This window comes from Apium graveolens, chromosome 2 (assembly GCF_009905375.1).
Source record: "Apium graveolens cultivar Ventura chromosome 2, ASM990537v1, whole genome shotgun sequence".
NCBI classification, from domain to species: domain Eukaryota; kingdom Viridiplantae; phylum Streptophyta; class Magnoliopsida; order Apiales; family Apiaceae; genus Apium; species Apium graveolens.
Genome location: NC_133648.1, coordinates 250,077,173 through 250,102,116, shown reverse-complemented (window position 1 = coordinate 250,102,116; position 24,944 = coordinate 250,077,173). Strand labels below are relative to the sequence as shown.

Sequence of the window (24,944 nt, the reverse complement as noted above, 5' to 3'; positions counted from 1 at the left end):
AATTATAAGGGTGTCGAGTATTATGACCCATTTCAATAAAAGGTTTTAAGATTGGAAGGTTACTGGTTGCGTAAGAGGCCGAGGCGGCGGTCCATAGGAGCGCCATGTATTATACATGATATAATACCTCGCTAGGACAATATGTGCCTTGGGTGCCTCCGTTTGTTTAGTTGGATATGCTTTAGCATACCGGTGTTGCTCCACGACTGATCACCGGCGATAAAACACCGTCGTTCGAGGATTCCAATCTAAATTTTTATATCATTTTTGATAATCATATGATAACTAATTTATCAAATATATCTATTATGGATTAAAGGAGAAATACAGTTTGATTCAGTTTCTGCTTGATATTGATATTTAGTTTGTTGTTAAATATCAAAGGTGGTAATAATTTAATGATTGATGTTGACTTCAGTATGGGATGTTGTGAACATCAAAGTTATTATTTATATCTAATTTGATATGACAATAAAATGAGTATTAATATCAAGAGTTCGGTTTTAAATAAAGTTTAAGATTCAATTCCATAATCATTATTTCATGTTATTGTTGTTTACGATATTTCCATAAACACTGTTTTGCGAGTTTTATTCTCGTCGAGATTCAAAGTATTGCTGAAGCATTTTCACTCAAACATACCAAAAGAATTTTGAATACAATTAAGGAACCAATTATGGGGTTCCTTATCCAAATTTTTTGGTTCAACAATCATGATTTTAAATGTTTTGCTCTAGTGCAGATGTCGGTTTTATATGAAGAAGACCATCTATATGCTATAATGAACTTGCTGAGCATTTCTTTCGCTCATACTTGCATGTTTTTAAATTTAACCTCCAGTGAGGATTAGCTGGCGCTGCTTAGCTGCATAATTCGAGAAAGCACAGAAAAAGCTTTTGGAAGGTGGTTGGTCCAGGGTTTGCGGACGTAAGTAAGTTCTATCTTATAAAGTTATATATATATATATTAGTTATGTTATCTTAAATTTGGGCCTAGTATACTTCTTTTCGAAGTTATACTAGTGGGTTAAGTTTTGATTTTGGGAATTTTATGAAAAGAGTTTTAAAAGAAAGAGAAAAATTTATTTTTGGAATTTGAAATTCTTGTTTCTAGAACTATAACCTAAAAAGATCTTGGATTAGTTTGGGGTCATAGATGCTAAATATATCTTTTGCTGGCATTTATTTATTGATTAAACAGGTTATTTTGGATTGAGGTTTCATTGTGATGACCAAATCCTCTGACCCCGGATTTGGGTGTTTTACAATGTAGGTGTAAAAAAATTTAGTAGTGAAGTGGTGTTCTATTATTAAATTTATATATTATTACTATGTGTTAGTGTGCGCTCGATTATGTTTTTTTCTGCATGAATGTACTTTAGTTGTTCATCTGAAAATTTTACTTTGATCTTTGAATTTGTATATACAAGAGTACATTGATATTATTTCGTTGCTAAACAATAGCACATATGGTACTCATACTAAGTGTAAGAAGTAGAAAGTGAAATGAGCTTTCAGTCTGCTTTGACTATTAAGAGAAATGTGTCTGAGGTTGTGAGGATCATTATACTCTTTCCTTTGATATGTAGTTGGATGTAAGCTAAAAATTCATTATTATGTGAGTAATGACAAAAAGGTTCTCTGGCTGAAAGGTGCAGTATTATGTCCTCCCTTTCTCTCACATACCTCGTTGATCCTCTCTAATTTTTCTTCTCATGCTAATCTATTAATTAATCTACTTTTTTATTCTTGGTTCCTAATGCTGTAAGTTATATATCTTCTTTTGCTAGTTTTTAAGATTCTTTTTTTGATTTGTGACTTACATAACTTCTACATCCCTAGGTAGAATTAATATTTCAGTCTCTAAATCTTAACAATGTTTTGTTATCAATATTTCAAGCATGTTGTCACCTAGTTTTGTCTCCCTAAATTTCCCCTTTCTACTTGACATTTTCCTAGATATATATTTCTCTCATTTTTTCCACTTCCTATAAATTTCACATAGCCAAAATTTCCCTCAAGGCATGTTAAATCTACTATGACCATTAAGAAAGCCTATTCTTTTGGCACTGAGGGAGATATATATTATAAATTTATAAGAAAACTTCTATGTCATTTGAAGGGGAAATTATAGAGAAAGGAATGATATCAATTGCAACTGAATTTATGTAAGAAGCATGATGAACACTATTGCTGCAAATCTTATTATTGCCGAAGAACTTGTTGGTGCTTGTATCCTTACCCAGGGTAAAGCTTAGCTAAGCTTTCATAGCAAACAGGGAGGACAATATATAATTTTGGAGCAGAAACATCTTTGTTTAGGGCTCTCTACTAAAATTCTACACGCTGGCAATGACAACGGTTGTAGTGTAAAAATAATATTACTAAAGCAAGCTCTCTTTGTTCCAGTAATGGCAAAAAAAAATGTTGTTCTGTAGTGTTTACATAATTGGGACAAGAAAACACCCTTAGCACATATGTTCGAACGTCATTACGCAACCAAATTTCTCCGTCCTTTTTAAACTCCATTGAAAAATGATGCCTCTTAACACTTGCACATTCCGTTAAATACAAACAAATTAAATCTTCACTTAGACTGGATTTATTAAGAATCAATATTTGGTCTGGAAAGTATATGTGTTATTCCCAAACAATGCAACAAGAATTAAAGAAGGGGGGTTTGAATATAATTCTGGCCTCTTTTTCTGATTTTAAAATTATTCTTACTAAATATATAACATGTTTGATTTTGCAGGAAGTGCGAAATGAAAGTAAACTAGATTTCAAACACAAAGCAATAAAACACAAGGTTTTAAAACTTTTGGATGGATTCGAACTTACCCACCAGAGATATATATATAAAGTAGAGAACTCTGTGATGCTTGAATAGCACACAACTGCTTACAAGTGAACTTATAAACTTACAGAGAAATTCTTAACAGATACAACTTTTTCAATCTCTCTGAAAATTATGCTTCCTTCAATTATTGTTCTACTTGTTACACTTGGTTTATATATTACCAAGTTACATGGCAGTAAGAAAAGATAATAAGATAAACTATATCTAGTCTAACTTCATGTTGCTTATTACTCTATTCCAGCATCTTTGAATATCTTCTTAATTGCATGAAAATGGTAATGCTTCTTTGTTCTCTAAAACTTGTACTTAGGCTGCCACATTCCTTTTGCATACAATCAACGCATGTGACTGTTAAGTCACTATCAACTGCTCTTTTGAATTTGAACATCCGTTGAGACTTCATTGGATCATCCATTGAAGCTGTAGTTAATCATCCGTTGATACTTTGGTTGATCATCCGTTGAAGCTTTATAGATCATCCGTTGAAGCTTTATCTGAGCATCCGTTGAAGCTTGATTAATCATCCGTTGAAGCTTTGTAACTTATCCGTTGAGACTCTTTTCTTGATAGTTAATTCCATTTCATTTATACAAGATTACAAGGCATCATATATTTATAATTCATCAACCTATCTTGCATATCAATCTAATAGTCAACATGACTTAAACGTTTCTCAAAGATCTAGTTCACTAAGCTATTCAAGTATGCAGAAATGTGCTACTTAATCTTATTTTACATAAGCTACTCTTTCAACAAATATTGAAAGTGATCATCCATTGAAAGCTACAAACACCAAGTTAAATCTACTAAGGTATTTTGTTCAACTTATCATCAAGTTCACAACATATTCCTAACAATCTCTCCCAATTTATGTCTACTAGAATTGTAGCCATAAATTAAGAGAAACTTGATGATAACAAAACACCCTAAATGTACAGATTGAATTATCGTAAATAAAACTAGCAAGTACTGCAATTTATTTGAAAATTGAACAAAGTAAAGTGTACAAAGAGTTCTCACAATCATTATCAAGGTGCTCCTCTAGACTGAGCAGATGTTTTCTATTTCCTTGATTGTCTGGATTTCTTCCCAAGCTTCCAGTTATTTTCATCTATTTGATTTTGAAGCTGTCTGTGAAATTCAAATTCTTCAGCATTTGATAGATCCAGCTTTTCTTGCATTTCCAATAGAGTCTCATTGCTTGAGATGCTCAATATGTCATCCAATCTAAAGAATCTTCTAACACCTTTGTCATCCATGAATTCCATCAGCTAGTAAGGCCTCAAATGCACTGTACTTCCTGTGAAGGGAATTGTTAGAGTTCTTGGAAGTGCATTTGAGGCTTTTCTGCTCCTCAGTTCTTCTATCTTCTTTAGAACCAATTTCTTGCCTGTCACATTGAATCCAAAATTCTTCTTGAAGGATGAGAAGATCTTTATCAAAACATTACAACTTTCTTGGAGAATTCTGTAAAGGGGCCATATGATCTCTCTACCACCTTTGTATTTGAATACCAGTCTCAGGGAGATGTCTGTGAGCATCAATCCCTCTTACTTCTTCCAATTCATCCAAGTAGAGATTTATATCTAAAAATTCCTTGATGTCACAAATATATAGAAGATCTCCCTTATTGACAGTTGGTCGAGCTTTGGCTAAGCACTACGCCATAGATTGGATTCCGCAACCCCAAGAAACCGTTACTAAAGGCCAAAAAAGCGTTGCTAAAGGCCAAAAAAAGGCTATGGCGACTCTTTTTCGGGGTTGCAATTTTAGGCGTTGCCATAGAGTTTTTTACGACCCCGGTGACACCCTATTGCAACCCTTGTTTATCCGTTACAGACACGAGCTATTGCAACACCAATGGGGTTGCAATAGGTCTTGAAAAGTGTTATAGTAGGGTTTGGGCTACCAGTACAATATTTGTGGGCCATATATGGGGCCCTTTATCATCTATGGCAACACACCTATTGCAACACCTTTAATGTTGCCAAAAAGAATTTATGTGCATAATTTAGCACCCTATTGCAACGTACTAATAGGCTATTGCAACACCTGAACTGTAAAAAATTGAAATATAGTTTTCAAATACTTGATTTCCCATAAATTCAACAACATTTATAACCAATTTAATTCATCCAACCAGTCTTAACTACACATCCAACCATTACATTCTGTCCAACCAATAATTATAATCCATCACACCAAAATATAACTTAAGAAATACAAGTACTCTTGCTAAGAACTAAATGTGCAAGATAACGCAAAAGCATACAAGTCTTTGAAAATAACGCAGAAGAGAGATAACAAATGGTCCAAGTGCTACGACCACCGATAAGAGGAGTACCATCAGCTCCTCCCGTGTCACCTGAAATTGTCCTACATATCTAAGCCATGTCAATGTTCAACCCGGGGTTTGCTTCAAGTAATTTCTGCAGGACCAAACTCACGTTGTCTTGAACCTTCTTATGCAAGTGCTATCTGCGGTCTTATAATCTGTTTCGCGAACCTGCATGGAGATGAATTCAATCAGTGCTAAAACAAAGATAATATAAGATTGATCCCACTCTTCCGGGTGACTGGAAATACAACAGATACATCTTTTAAGATAAAAGATAAAATACTGTTGTAATTAAAGCTTATGACCTGTATTGGATCAAGCAAACATCTTCTAAGACATAAAAAAAGACTATCATAATTAAAGCTTATGCTCTGCCCTTGTTTTTTATGGGCTCTTACCAGAGGTTTTAAACGTGTGACCAAGGATAAGAAGTACACACAGGACCATCACGTCAAACAAGGTCATCTTTCTAACATACAATTCAGGTTTGGTACATGTGAGCTTTGGACACTCTGTCCTAATGTAATATTTTGTTTATTTATGTAGATGGAATGATGATTCCTATGATTCTGTGAGTAAATTTACTACATCGTAGCATAGGAACCTGGGGGATTCTGCCAAGGCAGTGAAATTGGATTTTCAATAGAACACAAGTTCACAAACCTCTAGTATGCCACAACTTTATACAAATTCAGATTAAGTTTTTTATTCTACATGTAGTTAAAATTTGATTTCAATGTGTAAATTTCAAACATACATTAAACATCCCCCACCCACCACATGTCCAGAGATGAGAAAAATTAGACAAAAAATAATACGTAACCAAAAACAATGTACCTTAATAAATTGGCCATATGTAACACATTGGCTGTTTGGGTATCTATAATATACAGCAAATCCCGCACTCACGTTCACATATCGATTCATTTTTCTGAAAAAGACGATAATGGCAGTGGTAAATTGTCATAGAATGCATGTAGCAAGAAAGTAGATTACCAACCTTCCTCCATGGACCTGTCTTTGCTGCAGTGGATATTTGATAATCAGCCTGCAAAAACATAAATTAAGCATAAGAAATAAAAGGATCACAGACCGATGGACATAATTTACGATTGATATATTAGACAGACTAGTTCACCTCTTCAAACTTTTCAAAATTTTGGGTATCCAACTCATCATTAACTTCTGGAATAAATGCAGCTTTCATTTGATACAGTTTGTCCCATTCAATACCAGCGAACCATGGGTGAGTTCTCCATGCAAGTGAGTTCAAGTGAGTTCTCCAATTCACTATCTGCACCAATTAGAAATATTTAATTTGTCAGCATGATGCAGACTATAAGTAGGTTTAAGAGACACATGGGGTTAGAATTATGTATGCAACTGTACAATTAATATCATTTAATAATTACGTGACAGAAAATCTAATAATTCTTAACATATTTGGGTCAGGAAAAAACCACATAAATTTAACAAATTTTGATATGCATCATGCTTCATTGTTATATGACGGAAAATATACACTGAAGTTGCAACTATTAGTTACATAAAGGGGGTGGATCTGGAATTAATGGCAATCATCTCTTCATGCTTAATGTCTAGCCCATATAGCGGGTAAGATTATGACAAAACACTCAACCTGGTAGAATTGCCAACCCCCTATGATGAAGAGATTGACAATCCTGCAAGAGTCATATTTTAGTCATAAACATTAAAACTAAATACAGAGGATTGGTATCTTAGGATGAGTCTTCACTCTTCACATGGTCTGTAATTATATATGAAACTAAATCTTATAGATATACAGCAAATGATCAGAAACTTTTGATGCAAAATATGAGATTTTTCTTTCAAGATGCACACAACTTTGCCATAATAAACGGTGGAATGATATTATTACATACAAATGGAACAAAAGGATAACATTATAATTTGCCTTGGCATGTTTGTAAAGATGTGAATCCAATGAATACATTAAACAAAAGTGACAAGTATGAGAGAATAGGATAATACAAAATTGACTTGGTATAAAAGAAACTGATCAATGCAATAATATTCATATTACCTTTCTACAAGTAGTCATGGGTTTGTCAGAATAAAAAGGAGGATACCCAACAAGCATTTCATACATAATAGCACCAAGAGACCACTTGTGATTGTACAAAACATAATCAATCAGGTAATCTTTAGAAAATAATACTTTTAATTAAAGAATAAGGGATAATTCAGAATCAAACCAATCGCATTCCATTCCATATCCTCTCTTAAGTAAAACTTCTGGCGCAATGTAATCAGGTGTGCCAACAGTTGAATAAGCCTGTATACAAGAGGATTCATATTTTTATTAAAAAAGTGTTTTCTAATAAGGCATAAGGTTAGAACATTGAGTTGTACACTACATTGCTTGAATGTTTAATTAGCACAAATTACAAAAGAAACAAGGTATTGTACATATCTCAGGAAAGAGAAAAGAGAGTATAATCAAGAGAACTCTCCATCTTAAGATGGTAATACGTTTCATGCTTGCAGACAACCGTTGTCTTTATTGTTTTATGCCAAGTACAAATTCAACTAGCACCAATATGTGAAATACTCTTAAATAAGGAAGCAAGGAATCCATGATTTACCTGCTTCACAAAGACAAAATTTATACAACTCTGTATCCCAAATGGACACTCAACAATCATTATGAAAGGTGAGCGACTCAACGACATTATTTACACTATAAGCAAGACCTTCTATTTTGTCATCCGCATTGAGACTAGTCCTAATAGCATCTTACACACAAATAAAATCATTACACTCTAATATTTGTCATTACACTCTAATACTTCCAGTGTAACAAAAGACGATTCATCTATGACAATTTACTCAATCAATTACGAATTCACCACTGCCATCTTGAAAATCTGTAAAAAAAAAAAGAAAAAATAACAAAGTGAAGGAGAGGGAGAGAATGAAATAAATAGAGCGAGATAGATAGATAGAGGGAGAGAGATACACAATAATTACACACATATCAAGTGAGGATTATACCTTAAATCAAAATCAAACTGAAAGTTCAAACCCTAATTGAACACTTGAATCCCAACTCACCTCGGACCATAATTTAGATGTAGAGACAAAGGTAGAAGACCTAATTTGGATAGAAAGAAAGAAGAAGATAAGAGTCAGAGTGGGGTGTACTGATTCCCCCTTTTCATTTTTGGCTCTCAATGAAAATTTCATTTGCCGCCTTATACAAGACTTAACCGCCCAGTCCCAAACCCAAAATTCAACCACAAGGCCTAATATATTTAATTTTACATAATTTAAATGATGTTTTCAATATTTTAGTCTATAATATTTTTTAAATTGTACACATTATATTTATTATAATTAATTTATTATAATTTATTTTTATAAATTCAAATCTATTACATACTTTGATTTTTTAATTAAAAAATTATTTTTGGAGAATTTAATCAATATTTTAAAATAATTATTAAAATTTATTTAATTAGTTTTAAACAAGTAAAAGAAATTTAATATTTATTAAATATTAAAAAATTAGTTATTTTGCTTATATTTAATTTCTACAAAAGTCCATAAATTAATTTATTAAAATCACTTTTAAAAAAATAATAATTTTGAGTTATATTAAAGAATATATTTCAATTATTATATCATTTCTATGTTAATTATTAATTAGTTAAATTAAAAAATTATCTTTAATCATCTATGTCATTTTGGTAACACATTTTGACTATACCGCAACATCAAAAAATAGGGGTTGCGATAGACATGGGTTTAGAAGGCTATTATTACACTTTTGTTTACAACCCTAGTGTGAACGGTTGCGGAATCCAATCTATGGCGTAGTGAAGGTTTTGTTTCTGAGAGTCACAGGCTTGACCTTCTCGATTGCTCTTATCTTTTCTTCTTTGCTTTGTTGAAAATTGGTAAATTAAGCTCAGGAAGAGGCAAACTTTCCCAGTCTACTGGCTTATCCTTGGGAACTATTGGCTCACCATGAAAGTTCCTTGTAGGATCCACCTTAAATTCTTCCTGCACCACTAAGGGCTTGGATGTTTGAGTTGTAGTTGTAGACTGGTTGGGAATGTAATCTTCCATCTCATCATCACTGAAGTCCAATTTTCTTTTGGGAAAGAGCTTGTATCTGAAATTCCTTCTCTGTTGAGGTTCATTTTGCATTTTCTGATCTTGACCTTCAGCTACTACATATGGTTTCTAAGAAATCTCAGTTGCAGTTTTCATAACTTGAAGCTTGGCTACTACAGAAGCTTGCTCTTTCTTCTGTTTGAGCTTCTTAGCCTCTAAAGCTGCTTGCTTCTTTTCTTGCTTGATTCTTTGTTTTTCTTCCTTTTTAGCTTCTGCAAACTGAGGGTGTCCAGCCACCACACAAATTTCTTTCCCATTCCTGTAGATTTTGGTAATTCTTTTCTTTTGTACTGAGTCAGTTGGATATTTGAAGAATGCAATAGACCTTGCCAACAGCTTCTTTTCATCTAGCCTTGGAGTCTCAAACATAAGATCCAGTGGGTTCTTGTCAGATGACTTTGGATAATTTCTTTTGGGCTTCAAAACCAAGTTGGCTTTTGGAGACTTTATGCATGAGGGTTGGCCCTTTTCCAAATTACCCAGACTTATTTCATTTACAGAAATTTGTCTCAACTGAGAGAAATGAGAAAAGACCTTGTCTTTCTTCTCAATTGGACCAAAATTCTTCTGGATTTCTTCATCAATTTGCTTCCATTTATCATCCAGCTCTTTCTCAACTGCTGTTATATCAATCTTTTTCAATTTGTCACTTGATTCCAGCTTTGCTGCTGCTAGATTGATTAGATCAATACTATCTATGGCTGGTGGCTTAGTGAAAGCAATTGATGGCACAATCACTTTGCTGACTAGAATGTTGATAACTTTATCCTCCTCACTTGCTGACTCCCCTTGACTAACTGAGATGATTAATTCTTTCTCACCATTTTTGTTAGCATCAAGTTGAGTAGATGGAGGGAGTTGTGCAACCACCAATTGTTGAAGCAAACCAGTTTGGGCTTCCTGATGTGCAAGTATTTTGGCTACTAACTTCTCCATATTTGTTAGTCTAGTTTCCATGGCCTCAACCTTTCTGCCCAGATCAGCTTCCTTCCTTAGCTTTTGAGCTATTTCAGTCATAGTGGTTCCTGGAAGTCTGGCATCCAACCGTGCTACAAGATCTTGCTTGACATCAGAAATTTCTTGTTTGATTTCATCCATATTTTGACTGTGTTGGAGAGCCTGAATCTTGTGTAGCTGCAGAGATTCCGGGTGTGCCTTGAGTAAACTTTTTGTGCTGGCACTTGTGGATGCTTGAATTGTTGTTTGGGTGTCATGAATAAGCTTGAACAAGGTGGAATGGAGATGTGAATATGAGCAGTCCTTGGTTAACATCCAGGAAGGAATGTCTGCATCTCCCCCTATGCTCATGTTGTCATCCTCATCATCCTCACCATCATACCCAAAGGATTCTTCATCCAATTCAAAGTCATTACCAGCTGTGGAAGGCATAGTATTTATAGCATCATTGGCCCTTTGCATTGAAGCAGTAGTGTGCACCAAATTTAGCATTCTTTTAGCGTCCTCATTGCCCTGTCTAGCTAGAGTTTAATAAGCCGAGACAGGATGAGTAAATGTCTCCGCATCCAAGGAGATAGAATCTATAACAACTTGATATTCTTGCTGAAATAGTCTCTCCTTTTCTGCATCACTGACATCTATTGACTCACTAGCAATGGCTTCCATCCTCATCTCTCCTATACTTGCTTTTCTCTCATTTTCTCTCTCTTTTTGCATCAAGGGATCCCCTTGGCTCACCACCCTCACACCCTCACCTTCACCTACTAAGGTGGGACTCCCCTCACTCACTTTTTCCAGGCTGGAAGAAATAACCTGCATATTTTCTCTCTTTTCCTCTCCTTTTGCCTGAGAGCAACTCAGCCTCTCACTCAATTCACTCCCTTCCCTCAGTCCTAAAAGTGATTGTACTACTACTAAATCATCTGCACTTGTGACAGTTGTTGAAATGTGAAGTGGTGCAGTGATCATCAACGGATGAGGAACATTCGTCGAAGTAGTAGTTTGAAGTGTCAACGGATGACTGCTGTTAAGCACATCCGTCAAGATACAATCACTTATCGACGGATGAACAATATCCGTCGAGATAGAAGAAATGAATGAGTTTGGAGTAGAGACTACTGTTGAATCTATGGGGATTGATTTGAGATATTGCACAGATGTTTCAGTAGACTCGGAAAGAAATGGCAAGTGAGCCAACAAATCATCTAAAAGATGATGCTCACTTGCTTGGATTTTTGGCTCCTCCACGAGAATTAAAGATGGAGAATCAGGAACTGATGTATGAATCATATCTACATCTAGTGAGTGTGTGGGTGAGTTTGGGTATTAGGTGCTTCTATGATTAAAGATTTTGGCTATGACTCCACATTTGATGGAGTCACATCAAGCTGACTTTGAGATTGTGCATGTACTGAGTCTTTGACTGTAGTAGACACTGTATGTGCACCTTGTGTATCCCCGGTATGTTTAGATTTCTTCTTTCTGGCATAAGTTTGGGGTGAGCTTGTGTCCCTTACCCTCTTGGCCTGTGCTCTTGGCTGAGTGCTTTGTTCAATAGTCACATCCTTTTGGGAGGATGTAACTAGCAATGGGCTAATATCCTTATTAATCACTGCAGTTTGTTGGGAAACTGCAGCGTGGCTAGGATGGGATTCACTCACCTCTCCAACCTTATTCTTAGGGCTTCTTTGATGTTCACCCTGTCCCTCACCTACCTCACTCTCCTTTACACTCCCCTCTTGGTGTTTGGTGGACTTTGCAACTGGTTTCTTTTGAGAGAAACCAGAGGGGGCTTTCTTTGTTTTAGATTTAAAAAATTTTGGTTTAGAGGCTTGGGTAGGCATCTGTTTGGTCACATTCACATATGCCATTGCCACTGTTGAAGGCAAAGAAATAGGTGGTTGAGAAGTAGTGGTAGAGACATAGATGTTTACCTCACTTACCTGAGGCAATTCCATGACTGGCATGTACAAAAGTGTAACATCCTTGTGATGATTTTCCCTGTTCAACTCAGCAATAATTCTCCTCTCTTGGACCCAACAATCTAACTTGTTTGTTGGGTTCTCAATAGAGAGATCCTCAGAAACAAAATTAGCTAACATCACAAAGAATCTAGCATAATAGATATTGTTAGACCTTTTCTTAATATCTCCTAATTTACTTCCTGTCTCATACATGACAGATGTGCTAAAATTAAAGTACTTATCACTGAGAAGCATATAGAGAATGTGCACAAGTGAGTAAGATACTGCATCAAAGTTGCTAATTTTACCAGAAAATACCTTAATAAATGAGTCACACAGAAAACTCCATTCTTTCCCAATACCTAATCTCCTAACATCACCCAATTTAGTGGCATCAAGAGCATAGCCCATGGAAATTAGCATGTTACTCACATCAGTGTCAGTATGTGGAGCAAGTGTGTTATTTTCAGGCAACTTAAAGCATTTTTCAATAGCATCACAGTTAACACATTGTTCATTACCTTTGAGAGTGAAGGTAATAGTCTTGTCCTTGGAGTTGAACATTGTTGTAGTCCAGATTTCCTCAACAACTTCACAGTAGATGGTTGGGGATTCAAGCATGGCATACTTCAATTTGCAATTCAGTATAAAGTCCATCATCTTGTGAAAGTCTTCAGGTGACGGAATCTGCTTGTTCACCAAGGCTACAAAGTTGTTCTTTTCATAGACAAAACCAGTTGAAGACATAATCTTGACTACGGGTGCCATTTCTGAGATTGAATTTAGTTGCAGAAGGGAAGTACTTACTTTGGAGAAGAAGAGAGTTAGAAAAATTGATTTGAGAAGGATAAAAGAAAAGATTAGAAATGAATTTTGCTTTTATACTCTCATAGAAATAAACTGTCAAAAATGATAAAGAGAAATAAAGTAACCAATCAAAATAGACCAAAATTACCGTTTAAAAATAAGAAAACTGTCAAAATTCTAAAATTATCCGTTGAAATATACATATAGATTGTAAGTAAATTCGACGGATAATGTTCAGAATCAACAGCTAAGATTGAGACACTTCGACGGATGATAATAAAGGTACCCAGAGTAATAATTGATACTTCGATGGATGATGTGTTTCAACGGATATTCGTTCTCAACGGATAATGAACATCCGTCAAGATACAAATTCCGACTTAGTCAAAATTTTATCAAGAAAAGGAAATATCAATTCTAACTCTGGCTACATTACAACTTGCAAAATTATCAAATATGATTTAAGAGTAATTAAGCATACCCAACTCACTTACCAAACTATAGAAGGTGGATTCATCAAGTGGCTTGGTAAAGATATCTGCAAGTTGCTTCTCACTTGGAACAAAATGAAGTTCCACAGTACCATTCATTACATGCTCCCTAATGAAGTGGTACTTGATGTCTATGTGCTTTGTTCTTGAATGTTGTGCTGGATTTTCAGTAATGGCAATTGCACTTGTATTATCACAGAAAATAGAAATTCTGTCCACTTGCAGACCATAGTCCAACAATTGGTTTTTCATCCATAGAATCTGTGCACATCAACTACCAGCAACAATATATTCAGCTTCAGCTGTAGAAGTAGAAACTGAATTTTGCTTTTTACTGAACCAGGATACTAGTTTATTTCCTAGAAATTGACAGGTTCATATTGTACTTATTCTATCAATTTTACAACCTGCATAATCTGCATCTGAATAACCAGTTAGATCAAAACCAGAATCTCTAGGGGACCAAATGCCAAGTTTTGGTGTTCCATTGAGATATTTGAAAATTCTCTTAATAGCTACTAAATGAGATTCTCTAGGATCAACATGAAATCTAGCACAAAGACAAGTAGCAAACATTATATCTGGCCTACTAGCTGTTAAGTATAAAAGTGATCCAACCATGCCTCTATAGCTTGAAATATCCACAGACTTTTCAAAAGTGTTTAATTCAAGTTTAGTTGTAGTGGCCATGGGAGTTTTTGCAGATGTGCAATCCATTAGGCCAAACTTCTTTAAAAGATCATAAATATATTTGGTTTGACTAATGAATATTCCATCACTAACTTGCTTAACTTGTAGACTAAGAAAGTAAGTTAGTTCTCCCATCATGCTCATTTCATACTTACTTTGCATCAATTTGGCAAATATTTTGCAGAGTTTTTCATCTGTAGAGCCAAATATAATATCATCTACATAAATTTGAACAAGTATACTAGAGGCGTTAACATTTCTAAAGAATAAAGTTTTGTCAACAGTACCTCTTGTGAAGTGATTTTCTAAGAGAAACTTTGACAGAGTGTCATATAAGGCTCTAGGTGCTTCCTTCAATCCATAAAGTGCTTTCATAAGATAGTAGACATATTATGGAAAATTTGGATCTTCAAAACTAGGAGGCTGACTGACATAAGCTTCCTCCTCCAAATCTTCATTCAGAAAGGCAATTTTGACATCCATTTGATAGACTTTAAAATTGGCATGGGCTGCATATGCTAAAAAATTCTGATGGCTTCAAGTCTTGCAAAAGGAGCAAAAGTTTCATCAAAATCTATTCCTTCTTTTGACAGTAGCCCTTAGCAACCAATCTAGCTTTATTTATGACAACTATGCCATTTTCATCCGTCTTGTTTCTGAATACCCATTTGGTGTCAATTGGATTCTTTCCTTTAGGCTTGGGTACCATCTTCCAAACCTTGTTCCTTTCAAATTGGCTTAGCTCCTCCTGCATAGCTAAAACCCAATCAGGATCCAACAGAGCTTCTTCTACCTTTTTTGGTTCTCCCTTAGAGAGAAAGCTGCTATATAGACATTCTTATTGAGTTGCTTTCCTTGTTTAAACTCTAGAAGATGCATCACCAATAATAAGCTCAAAAGGGTGATCTCTAGTCCATTTTCTCTATAGTAGTATATTATCTCTAGATGAAGAGGCCTAATTGTTGTCTTGATGATTAGTAGAGTTTTGATGATCAGAAACTCTCCCTGAGTTTATGGATCTTTGACTTGAAGATGGGGTTCTTTCTGACTGTGATCTTACTTGACTTCCAATTCCTATTGAGGGATCAACGGATGTTGTTCTTTGCTTGTTGACGAATGATGCAGATTGTCTTTCGACGGATGATGCACTTGGTCTTTCGACGTATGTTGAATTATGTGCTTCATTAGTTATAGACTTTTATGCATTGTCCTTGGATACTAGTTCTTGATCACTATCATCATCACTATCTTCATAAATCATCTCCGTATTGTCAAATTTGAGGCTCTCATGGAAATCTCCATCTTGCAATCCTTCAATCTTTTTATCATCAAATACAACATATACTTATTCCATAACAATGTTGGTTCTTAGATTGTAGACTCTATATGCTTTTTCTACAGCATATCCAACAAAAATTCCTTCATCTGCTTTGGCATCAAACTTTCCATGTTGATCAATTTGATTTCTTAAGATATAACATTTACAGCCAAAGACATGTAGAAAGTTTAGAGTTGGCTTCCTATTCTTGAACAATTGGAAGGGTGTTATGCACTTTGCTTGATTGATCAAAGAAATATTCTGAGTGTAGCATGCAGTATTCATAGCTTCAGCCCAAAAATTTGTTGGTAACTTTGATTCTTATAGCATTGTCCTTGCAGCTTCAATGAGAGATCTGTTTTCCTTTCCACTACCCCATTCTGTTGTGGAGTCAGTTCCATTGTCACTCCTGATTCTTCTTACTTTGAAGTCAGGATGATTATTGACTTGCCTTATGTGATTGATGATGATTTCACTAACTTCATCTTTGGATTTTAGAAAATATGTCCAAGAGAACCTTGAGAAATCATCTACAATTACTAGGCAATATCTTTTCCTAGAGATGGACAACACATTGACTGGTCCAAACAAATCCATGTACAACAGTTGCAAAGGTTCTTCAATTGTTAAATCAAGCTTCTTTCTGAATGATGCTTTAATCTGCTTTCCTTTTTGGCAGGCATCACACAATCCATCCTTTGAAAACTCCACCTGAGGAATACCTCTAACCAATTATTCCTTGACTAGTTCATTCATGGTCTTGAAGTTTAGATGGGACAACTTCTTGTGCCATAGCCAACTTTCATCTTGACTTGCTTTACTGAGAAGACAAGTTACAGATTTTGCATTAGATGAGTTGAAATAATCTAGTTACACATTTCCTTTTCTCACTCCAGTGAGAACTACTTTGTTGCTCTTCTTGTTGGTCACAATACAGGCTTCTGAATTGAAGGTGACTGAGTTGCCCTTATCACAAAGCTGGATGATACTCAATAGATTATGCTTGAGTCCATCCACTAGGGCAACCTCTTCAATGATGACATTATCCTTTGAAATCAAGCCATATCCCATAGTATAGCCCTTGCTGTCATCTCCAAAGGTGATACTTGGGCCAGCTCTTTCCTTGAACTCAGTGAGCCGGGTAGAATCTCTAGTCATGTGCCTTGAACAACCACTATCCAGATACCAAAGATTATTTCTGTTTCCCTGCACACATCAAAATCAAATCAAGTTGATTTTGGTACCCAAGTTTCCTTGGGTCCTAACTTGTGAGCCTTTTTCTTTGGTTTCTTAGGCTTGTCCTCATTTGACTTAGGCATTTGAAGTTCATCCTTTGTCATTTGAGTTGGACCTTTGAGACCATTCATTGGAACATAATTATCATGCACATTTTGGTTAACATGAAAAGGCATACTGTGTGCAAACATGTTATTCCAATAAGGCATGCTAAATGGCATTTGAGGCATACTAAATGCAACATAATAAGGATTAGGTGCAAATGGCATATTAGAAAATTGTGCATTTAAATTCTGTGGAGGCAAAACATTCATAGGCAGTGCAGGCATAGTAGTCATGTTGGGAAAAGAAGAAGGTGTAGACATGGGAGTAGGCATGTCATGTTTGTAATTAACAAATAAATGATTAACACTACCACACTTAACACAGATTTTTCTTGGTGCATATTTATCAGGTGTATAGTTGTTATATTTGTTAATTCCTACCTTCCCATTCCTATTATTTTTCCTTTTTGATTCTGTTTTAACCTCAGTCTTTTCCAATCTATCATTCAATTGCTTGATAGACAGATGTCCAACATTAACTCTCTTTTCTTTTCTCACTTGACTTGATTCTCCTGGAACAAAGTTTTTAGAAACTGATCCATACTTTTGATTTAACTTAGCTAACTTAGCTTTGCTAACTGGCTTTTTCTCAGTCGACGGTTGTGGTTCCTTGTCTTTCGACGGATAGTCCTTTTGGTTTTTCGACGGATAACATTCATCATCCGTCAAATCCACATCCGTTGACAATCCTTCAATCAAATTGGAATCAAACTTCTCTTTGCTCTTTTTCCAGGCTGCATCGCAAAATGACTCTATCCCTTGAACTTTAGTGATTTGTGTATGGATATCTCGAGAAGATTTCCATGCTTTAATCACTTCTTGTTTTCGTTCTAGCTGCTTCTTAAAAATCTCTTCTTTCTTTAAAGATTCAGTCAGTTCATCCTTGGCAGTTTTACATTCAATTCTCACTTTTTCAAATTCAATGAATTGAGACTCTAGCACATTATTCCTTTCACTTAAAAACAAATTATTTTCTTTTATTTTAGCATTTTCCTTAGTGAGGGACTTAAGAGTTACACGCAAATAATATAGCTCAGTAGACATATTATTGATGGATCATTGCACTCAGATTTAGTTAAATGTGCTAGGTTAGTGGTAAATACCTAATTACTGGATGAACTAACTTCTGCTTCATCTGACTTGGCCACCAGGGCTAGGTTGACATAGCTTGTTTTTTCATCTTCATCCAATTCATCTGTTGTCCAGTCATTCTCTTGTGTGATGAAGCCCTTTCCTTTTGTTTGAGCAACTCAAAATATTTTTTCTTGTAATCAACAGGCTCAAACTTCTTCTTACTAGAATCAGACTTTCTACACTCACTAGCAAAATGACCTACCAAGCCACATTTGAAATGTTTGAATTTAGATTTATCAACCATATTTCTATTTGGCTTGGCTGCTTCAAAATTCTTCTTGAATTTGAGCTTGGCAAATCTCCTGGATAAGAATGCTAGATGTTCGTCTATATCATCCATGTCATCTTGTCTCAACTGTTCTTTATTTTCAGCTACCAGCCCTTTACCCTTGCTTTCACAGACCTTTGATGTAGATTCAACAGCTTCAACCTTCATCTCATTTTCCTTCTCTTGCTCAGCAACCAGTGCAATGGATCCTCCTTTCTTCATTCCTTTCTCCATCATTTCATCTTGCTCTATTTCAAGATCATAAGTCTTTAGAATCCCATATAGTCTTTCCAAGGTGAATTCCTTGTAATCTTGAGAGTTTCTTAAAGAGACTGTCATGGGTTTCCATTCCTTTGGTAGAGATCTAAGGAATTTAAGGTTTGAGTCCTTTGTTTGATAGACCCTTCTATGCAACTTCAGAGCATTCAGTAGCTTTTGAAATCTACTAAATATATCAGTGAGTGACTCACTTTCTTCACAGTGAAAATGCTCATATTGCTGAATTAAGAGTTGCATCTTGTTCTCTCTTACTTGCTCAGTTCCATCATAAATGATTTGAATTATGTACAAAACTCTTTTGCTATTTTACAGTTGATTATGTTGTCAAACATATCACCATCAACACCATTAAACAGTATGTTCATGGCCTTTTTATCTTTCCTGACTTGTTCAATGTCTGGAACAGACCATTCATGTCTGGGTTTTAGAATTGATGGTTCATTGCCTGTTGTAGCTCTCATATGTACATGAGGACCCTTCTCTATGCAGTCCATATAAGCCTCATCTTGGGAAAGAAGATGTAGGTGCATCTTCACCTTCTAGTGGTGATATTTGTCCTTGTCCAGAAATGGAATTTTCACTCCAGCATCTTTTCTAATCATCTTGTTGATTGTAGTGATCTTTACACTCTTTGTACTTCAAGAGCTTGCTCTGATACCAATTGTTATTCCCAAAAAATGCAACAAGAATTACAAAAGGGGGGGGGTTGAATGTAATTCTGGCTTCTTTTTCTGATTTTAAAATTTTTCTTACTAAATATATAACAGTGTTTGATTTTGCAGGAAGTGCGGAATGAAAGTAAACTAGAAATCAAACATAAAATAATAAAACACAAGGCTTTAAAACTTTCTGGTGAATTTGAACTTATCCACCAGAGATATATATATAAAGTAGAGAACTTTATGATGCTTGAATAGTACACAGCTGCTTACAAGTGAACTTACAAACTTACAAAACATTCCAATTTCACCTACAAGTTTGGTAAAAGTTGCTTCATCCAAAGGTTTAGTAAAAATATCAGCTAATTTTTTTTCTGTAGGAACAAAAATGAGCTCAATGGTACCATTTGCAGCATGTTCTCTAATAAAATGGTACCTTACATCAATGTGCTTTGTCCTAGAGTGATTAACTGGATTAGCCACAATAGATATAGCACTAGTATTATCACATATAATTGGGATTTTGTGTAACATTAGGGCATAATCCATTAACTGATTTCTAATCCAAAGCACTTGAGCACGGTAGCTTCCAGCAGCTATGTATTCTACTTCAGCTACGGAAGTTAACACAGATTGTTATTTCTTTCTATGCTAAGATACAAGTCTTTGTCCAAGAAACTGGCAGCTTCCACTAGTACTCTTTCGGTCAACCCTGCATCCAGCAAAATCTGCATCTGTGTATCCAACAGCTTCAAAACTAGTTCCCTTAGGATATCATAATTCCAAGTTTGAAGTTCCCTTCAAGTATCTGAAAATCCTCTTCACAACCATCAAATGTGATTCTTTTGGATTGGCTTGAAATCTTGCACATAGACATGTTACAAATATGATGTCTTATCTACTTACAGTTAAGTAAAGCAAAGATTCAATCATTTCTTTATAGCTTAAAATATTTACACTCTTGCCTTTTTTATCTTCATCCAACTTTGTTGCTGTAGACATAGGTGTAGAAGCAGGTGAAAAATCAACCATACCAAACTTTTTCAATAAATCTTTAACATACTTAGTTTGGTTGATGAAGATCCCATCACTTCTTTGACTGACTTGAAGTCCAAGAAAGTAAATTCCCCCATCATACTCATTTCATATTCACTCTGCATAAGCTTAGAGAATCTTTGGCAAAGATTTTCATTGGTAGAACCAAAGATAATATCATCCACATAGATCTATACTAGGATCATATCATCACTATGCTTCTTATAGAGAGAGTCTTGTCTATGGTACCTCTAGTAAAACCATGTTTAAGTAAGTATTCTGACAATGTATCATACTAAGTTCTAGGTGCCTGCTTTAGTCCATATAGAGCCTTGACTAGCTTGTACACAAAATCTGGAAATTCTGGATCTTCAAAGTCAGGTGGCTGTTGCACATAAACTTTCTCTTCTAATTCACCATTTAGGAAGGCACTCTTGACATCCATATGATACACTTTGAAATCAGAATGTACAACAAATTCTAGAAAACTCCTTATTGCTTCAAGTCTTGCAACTGGAGCAAAGGTTTCATCATAATCAATTCCTTCTTCCTGTGAATAGTCTTTTACAACCAACCTTGCCTTGTTTCTAGTAACTATACCATTTTCATCCATCTTGTTCCTGAACACCCATTTTGTTCCAATTACACTTTTGTTCTTTGGTGTAGGAACTAACTCCCAAACTTTGTTTCTTTCAAACTGATTAAGCTCTTCTTGCATGGCAGATATCCAATCAGGATCCATTAGAACTTTTTCAGTTTTCTTAGGCTCTAATTGAGACAGAAGGCATGCATGTAGGCACTCATTAGCGGTTGCACTTCTAGTCCTTACACCAGTGTTGGGATCACCAATTATTACATTTGGATTGTGACTCCTGTCCCATTTTCTGGTGTGAGTTTGTTGACTGGTGCCTTCATCATTTTCTTCATTATTGGTATGACTAGTAGATCCTTCTTCTCTTTCTCCCCCTGAGTTTGTGCTATCAAATTCAGGTGTGTGAGATGAGCTTCTATTTTCATGATTTTCCTGTTCATTAGTATCTTCAATCATCATTTGTTGTGCATTGACTTCAGCCTCTTCATCAGAATCACTGTCAATATTGAGATTTTCAAATGCAAGGGCTTCAGCTTCATTATCATCAAGGCATTCCAAGCCTAGACACTTGTCATAATCAAAAGTCACATCTGTGCTTTCCATAATTTTCTTTTGATCAGTTACATAGACCTTGTAGGCAGTTATTTCCAATGAATATCCCAGAAAAATTGCTTTAAAAACCTTTGAGTCAAATTTTCCCACATATTCAGAGTTGTCTTTTAAAATGTAACACTTGCTTCCAAACAGCTTTACAGTAGGCTTTCTCTTAGACATGATTGAGTAAGGTGATTTGCCATACATCTTGTTAATGAGATATCTATTTTGAGTATAGCATACAGTATTAACAGCTTCTTCCCAAAAACTAGTTGGTTATTTGGCATCTTGCAGCATTGTCATTACAGCTTCTACTAATGTTATGTTCTTTCTCTCAACTACCCCATTTTGTTGAGGTGTTTTGGCAGCAGAGAATTCTTGAACAATGCCTTTGTTTTTACAGAATTCACTCAATGTTGCATTTCTGAATTTTATTCCATTATCACTTCTCAATCTCTTTACACAGTTTTGATCTTCAGCCTATTTTTCTATCTTCTTTATGTGCTCGATTATGATTTGTGGAGTCTCATCTTTAGAGTGCATAAATTCTACCCAAGTATATCTTGAGAAATCATCCACCATCATAAGTGCATATTTGTTTCTTGAAATTGATAAGACATTCATTGGCCCAAACAAGTCCATGTGAACAAGTTGCAATGGTGCACTTATGAAATTCACAGTTTTTGACTTGTAACTTGATCTTTTCATTTTTTCTTTCTGACAGGATTCATAGACCTCAATTTAAGCAAACTCTAATTTTGACATGTCTCTCACCAGCTCTTTCTTGACCAGTGTGTTGATTGCCTTGTAGTTTAGATATGAGAGTTTCTTATTCCATAACTTGTTTTGCTCTATGGATGCCTTGGTGTAGAAGTAAAAAATTCTATCCTCATTTGTTGATTCCAAATCTGCAACAAACAGGCTTCCTTTCCTTACTCATTTCAGAGCAACTTTATTGGTTTTCTTGCTTATAAAGATACATTCTTCTTTGTCAAATAGAACTTTAAAACCTTTGTCTGCAAATTGGCTGACACTGAGAAGATTTACTTCAAGACCAGCTACCAATACTACATCATCAATGACAATATTTCCAGAAATAATCTTGCCATATCCCATTGTGAATCCTTTGATGTTGTCTCCAAAGGTCACCAAAGGGTCAGCCTTCTCCTCAAATTGTGATAGTAGGGCCTTATCACCTGTCATATGCCTGGAGCATCCACTGTCTATGATCCATATGACCTTCTTCATTTTTTGCTGAATACAATGAGTTTAAGTGTGTTTAGCAATCCAAGTAGTGTTGGTTACTTCCTTCTTGTTAACTGATTTAGTAGAAGTAGAGATAGAAGTCTCAGAAAGAATAGCATTCATAGATGTTTTTGCATTTTCCCTTGCAGCTGTAGATCCAATACTGACATCTTTGAGATCTACTCTCAGCTTGTGACATCTTTTCATTACTTTAAAGTTACAGGGAATGTAGTCAAATTTATCATAAAATGAATAGGGATCATTTGCCTTGGCTTCATTATACTTGCAGGCTCCTTCAACTGGCTTGCTAACAACCTTTTTACAAAGGTAAGTTAGGTGATTCATAGAGCCATACTTTTCACATTTCTTCCTTGGAGAATCTGCAACATAGGAAAAATTGTTGCTTTTGTTTATCCCAATTTTCCCATTTCTATTCTTCTTCTTCTTTCTTGCATCTACAGTTTTCACTTCCTTGACAGGTGTCTTGGAATCTTGGTTGACCATGGGTTTCTTTTCATCTTTGGAAGTTGGAGTTGTTTCTGCATTCTTCTTCTCATTATCTTCATCAGCAATTTCTTGCTTTATGATCAACTCTTCTTCACTGAAATCCACTTCACATGCATTGAATATAGGTGAACCAACCTTTTTAAGCATAACTGGAAGATCTTCATTTTCATTTGCTTTTCCTTTTTCACCTACAGCTTTCTTTTTGTTGTTCAAGGCATATTAATCAAGACCAATAGCAATATTAGCACATGGATTGTTCTTCTCATGGTATTATCCAACTAACTCAGATGCATTCCTGAAAGATTTTAGCTTGACTTCATTCTTTTCTAGCTTCTCCCTTAACACTGCTTCAATCTCATTTACACACTTGAGCTTGTTATTCAAATATGCATTTTCTTATTTCACAGCTTCAAGCTCCACCAACAACAACTCAGTTTCTTATTTCTCATTTATCTTTGTCAATCTGCTAACCTTTTCATTAGCATTAACCATACTTGTATGAATGTGAAACATTTATGTGCTCTTCTTTTCAAAAGTTTCTTTATATTGACTCACATTTAAATCAGTAGTGGTAAGAGTTGGTACCTGTGTCTTTGATGAGGATGACTCTCCTTGCCCCAAGGCCATAAATACATAATTTCCAACTTCCTCATCTTCATCATTATCAGAATCATCCCAACTCTTTCCCTCTGCAATATAGGCTTTGCTTTATTATTTCTTCAGAAGAGCTTCATACTTTGCTTCCAGTTCAAGATAAGCTATATCTTTCTTTTCTTTCTTGGGTTTTCTGCATTCTGTAGAAAAATGTCCTAGCTCATCACAGTTATAGCATCTTATTTTTGATCTGTCAACAGATCCGGTTTTGTAGCCATTTTTGCTATCAGATGTGTACTTCCCTTTTCCTTTCCAGCCGTTGTCTTTGTTGAATGATTGTCCTTTTCCCTTGAAGAATCTTGGCTTACTTACTCTTATGTTAGAGAACTTTCTTTCCTGATAGGCCATTAACTGATCTAGCTCATCAAGTTCATCCAGGGTGTAGAACTCATCTTCTTCCAATTCTAGTATGACTTGTTCCTGTGAATCATTGTTTCTTTGCTCACTAGTTGAGACACTTTGAGTCTGGAATTTTGGCTCATCATTAGAGATCTGGCTTTCATTAACAATAAGAGCACTTGAACCATCTACAACATGCCTTTGGCCAGCTCTTAATGATTTCCTTTGAATTATTTCCAATTCATATGTCTTTAAAATTCCATATAGAACTTCTAAGGTCAATCTGCTCAAGTCTCTCCCTTCTCTGATTGCTGAAATTTTCTGTTCCAAATGGTCAGGGAGTGTGAGCAAAAATTTCAGGTTCACTTCTTCAGCTTCATAATATTTATCATGCAGCTGCAAGTCATTAATCAACTTGTTAAACCTTTCAAACACATTAGTAATGCTTTCCTTTGGCTTAGCCATGAAACCCTCATACTGTGAAATCAGTTCCTTCTTTGATTTGACCTAACTTCCTCTGTTCCTTCACAAAGTATCTCTATCTTCTCCCAGATCTGTTTAGCAGTGTCATAGTTTACAATGTTACTTTACATTACATTATCAAGTGACTCAATCAAGATTAACTGCAAGCCACTATCTAGGGAGACTTTTTCTTTCTCAGGCTCAGTATATTCTGAAGGATCTTTAGGAGCATAATGAGCTGGAATGACCAT

General features: G+C 35.3%; 1 protein-coding gene across 14 annotated transcripts; it reads right to left on the bottom strand.

The window, feature by feature from the left end:
- Window positions 1-4,940: 4,940 nt before the first annotated feature.
- Window positions 4,941-8,445, bottom strand: LOC141708330 (uncharacterized). Of its 14 annotated transcripts, none has more exons than XR_012569442.1 (7): window positions 8,234-8,445; window positions 7,825-8,106; window positions 7,263-7,514; window positions 6,336-6,491; window positions 6,198-6,245; window positions 6,035-6,128; window positions 4,941-5,365 (listed from the first exon to the last, which is right to left on the bottom strand). XR_012569442.1 is itself a non-coding variant. In XM_074511903.1 (7 exons), the coding sequence occupies exons 2-6, from the start codon at window positions 7,441-7,443 to the stop codon at window positions 6,078-6,080; spliced, it is 357 nt and encodes a 118-aa protein (XP_074368004.1). In that variant the 5' UTR covers window positions 7,444-8,106; window positions 8,234-8,445; the 3' UTR covers window positions 4,941-5,365; window positions 6,035-6,077. The 14 variants fall into 14 exon arrangements, 9 of the variants coding, with proteins under 9 accessions (XP_074368004.1, XP_074367999.1, XP_074368000.1 ...); XR_012569443.1 differs by having other exon boundaries at window positions 7,435-7,514; XR_012569444.1 differs by having other exon boundaries at window positions 7,933-8,106.
- Between the last annotated feature and the right edge of the window lie 16,499 nt (window positions 8,446-24,944).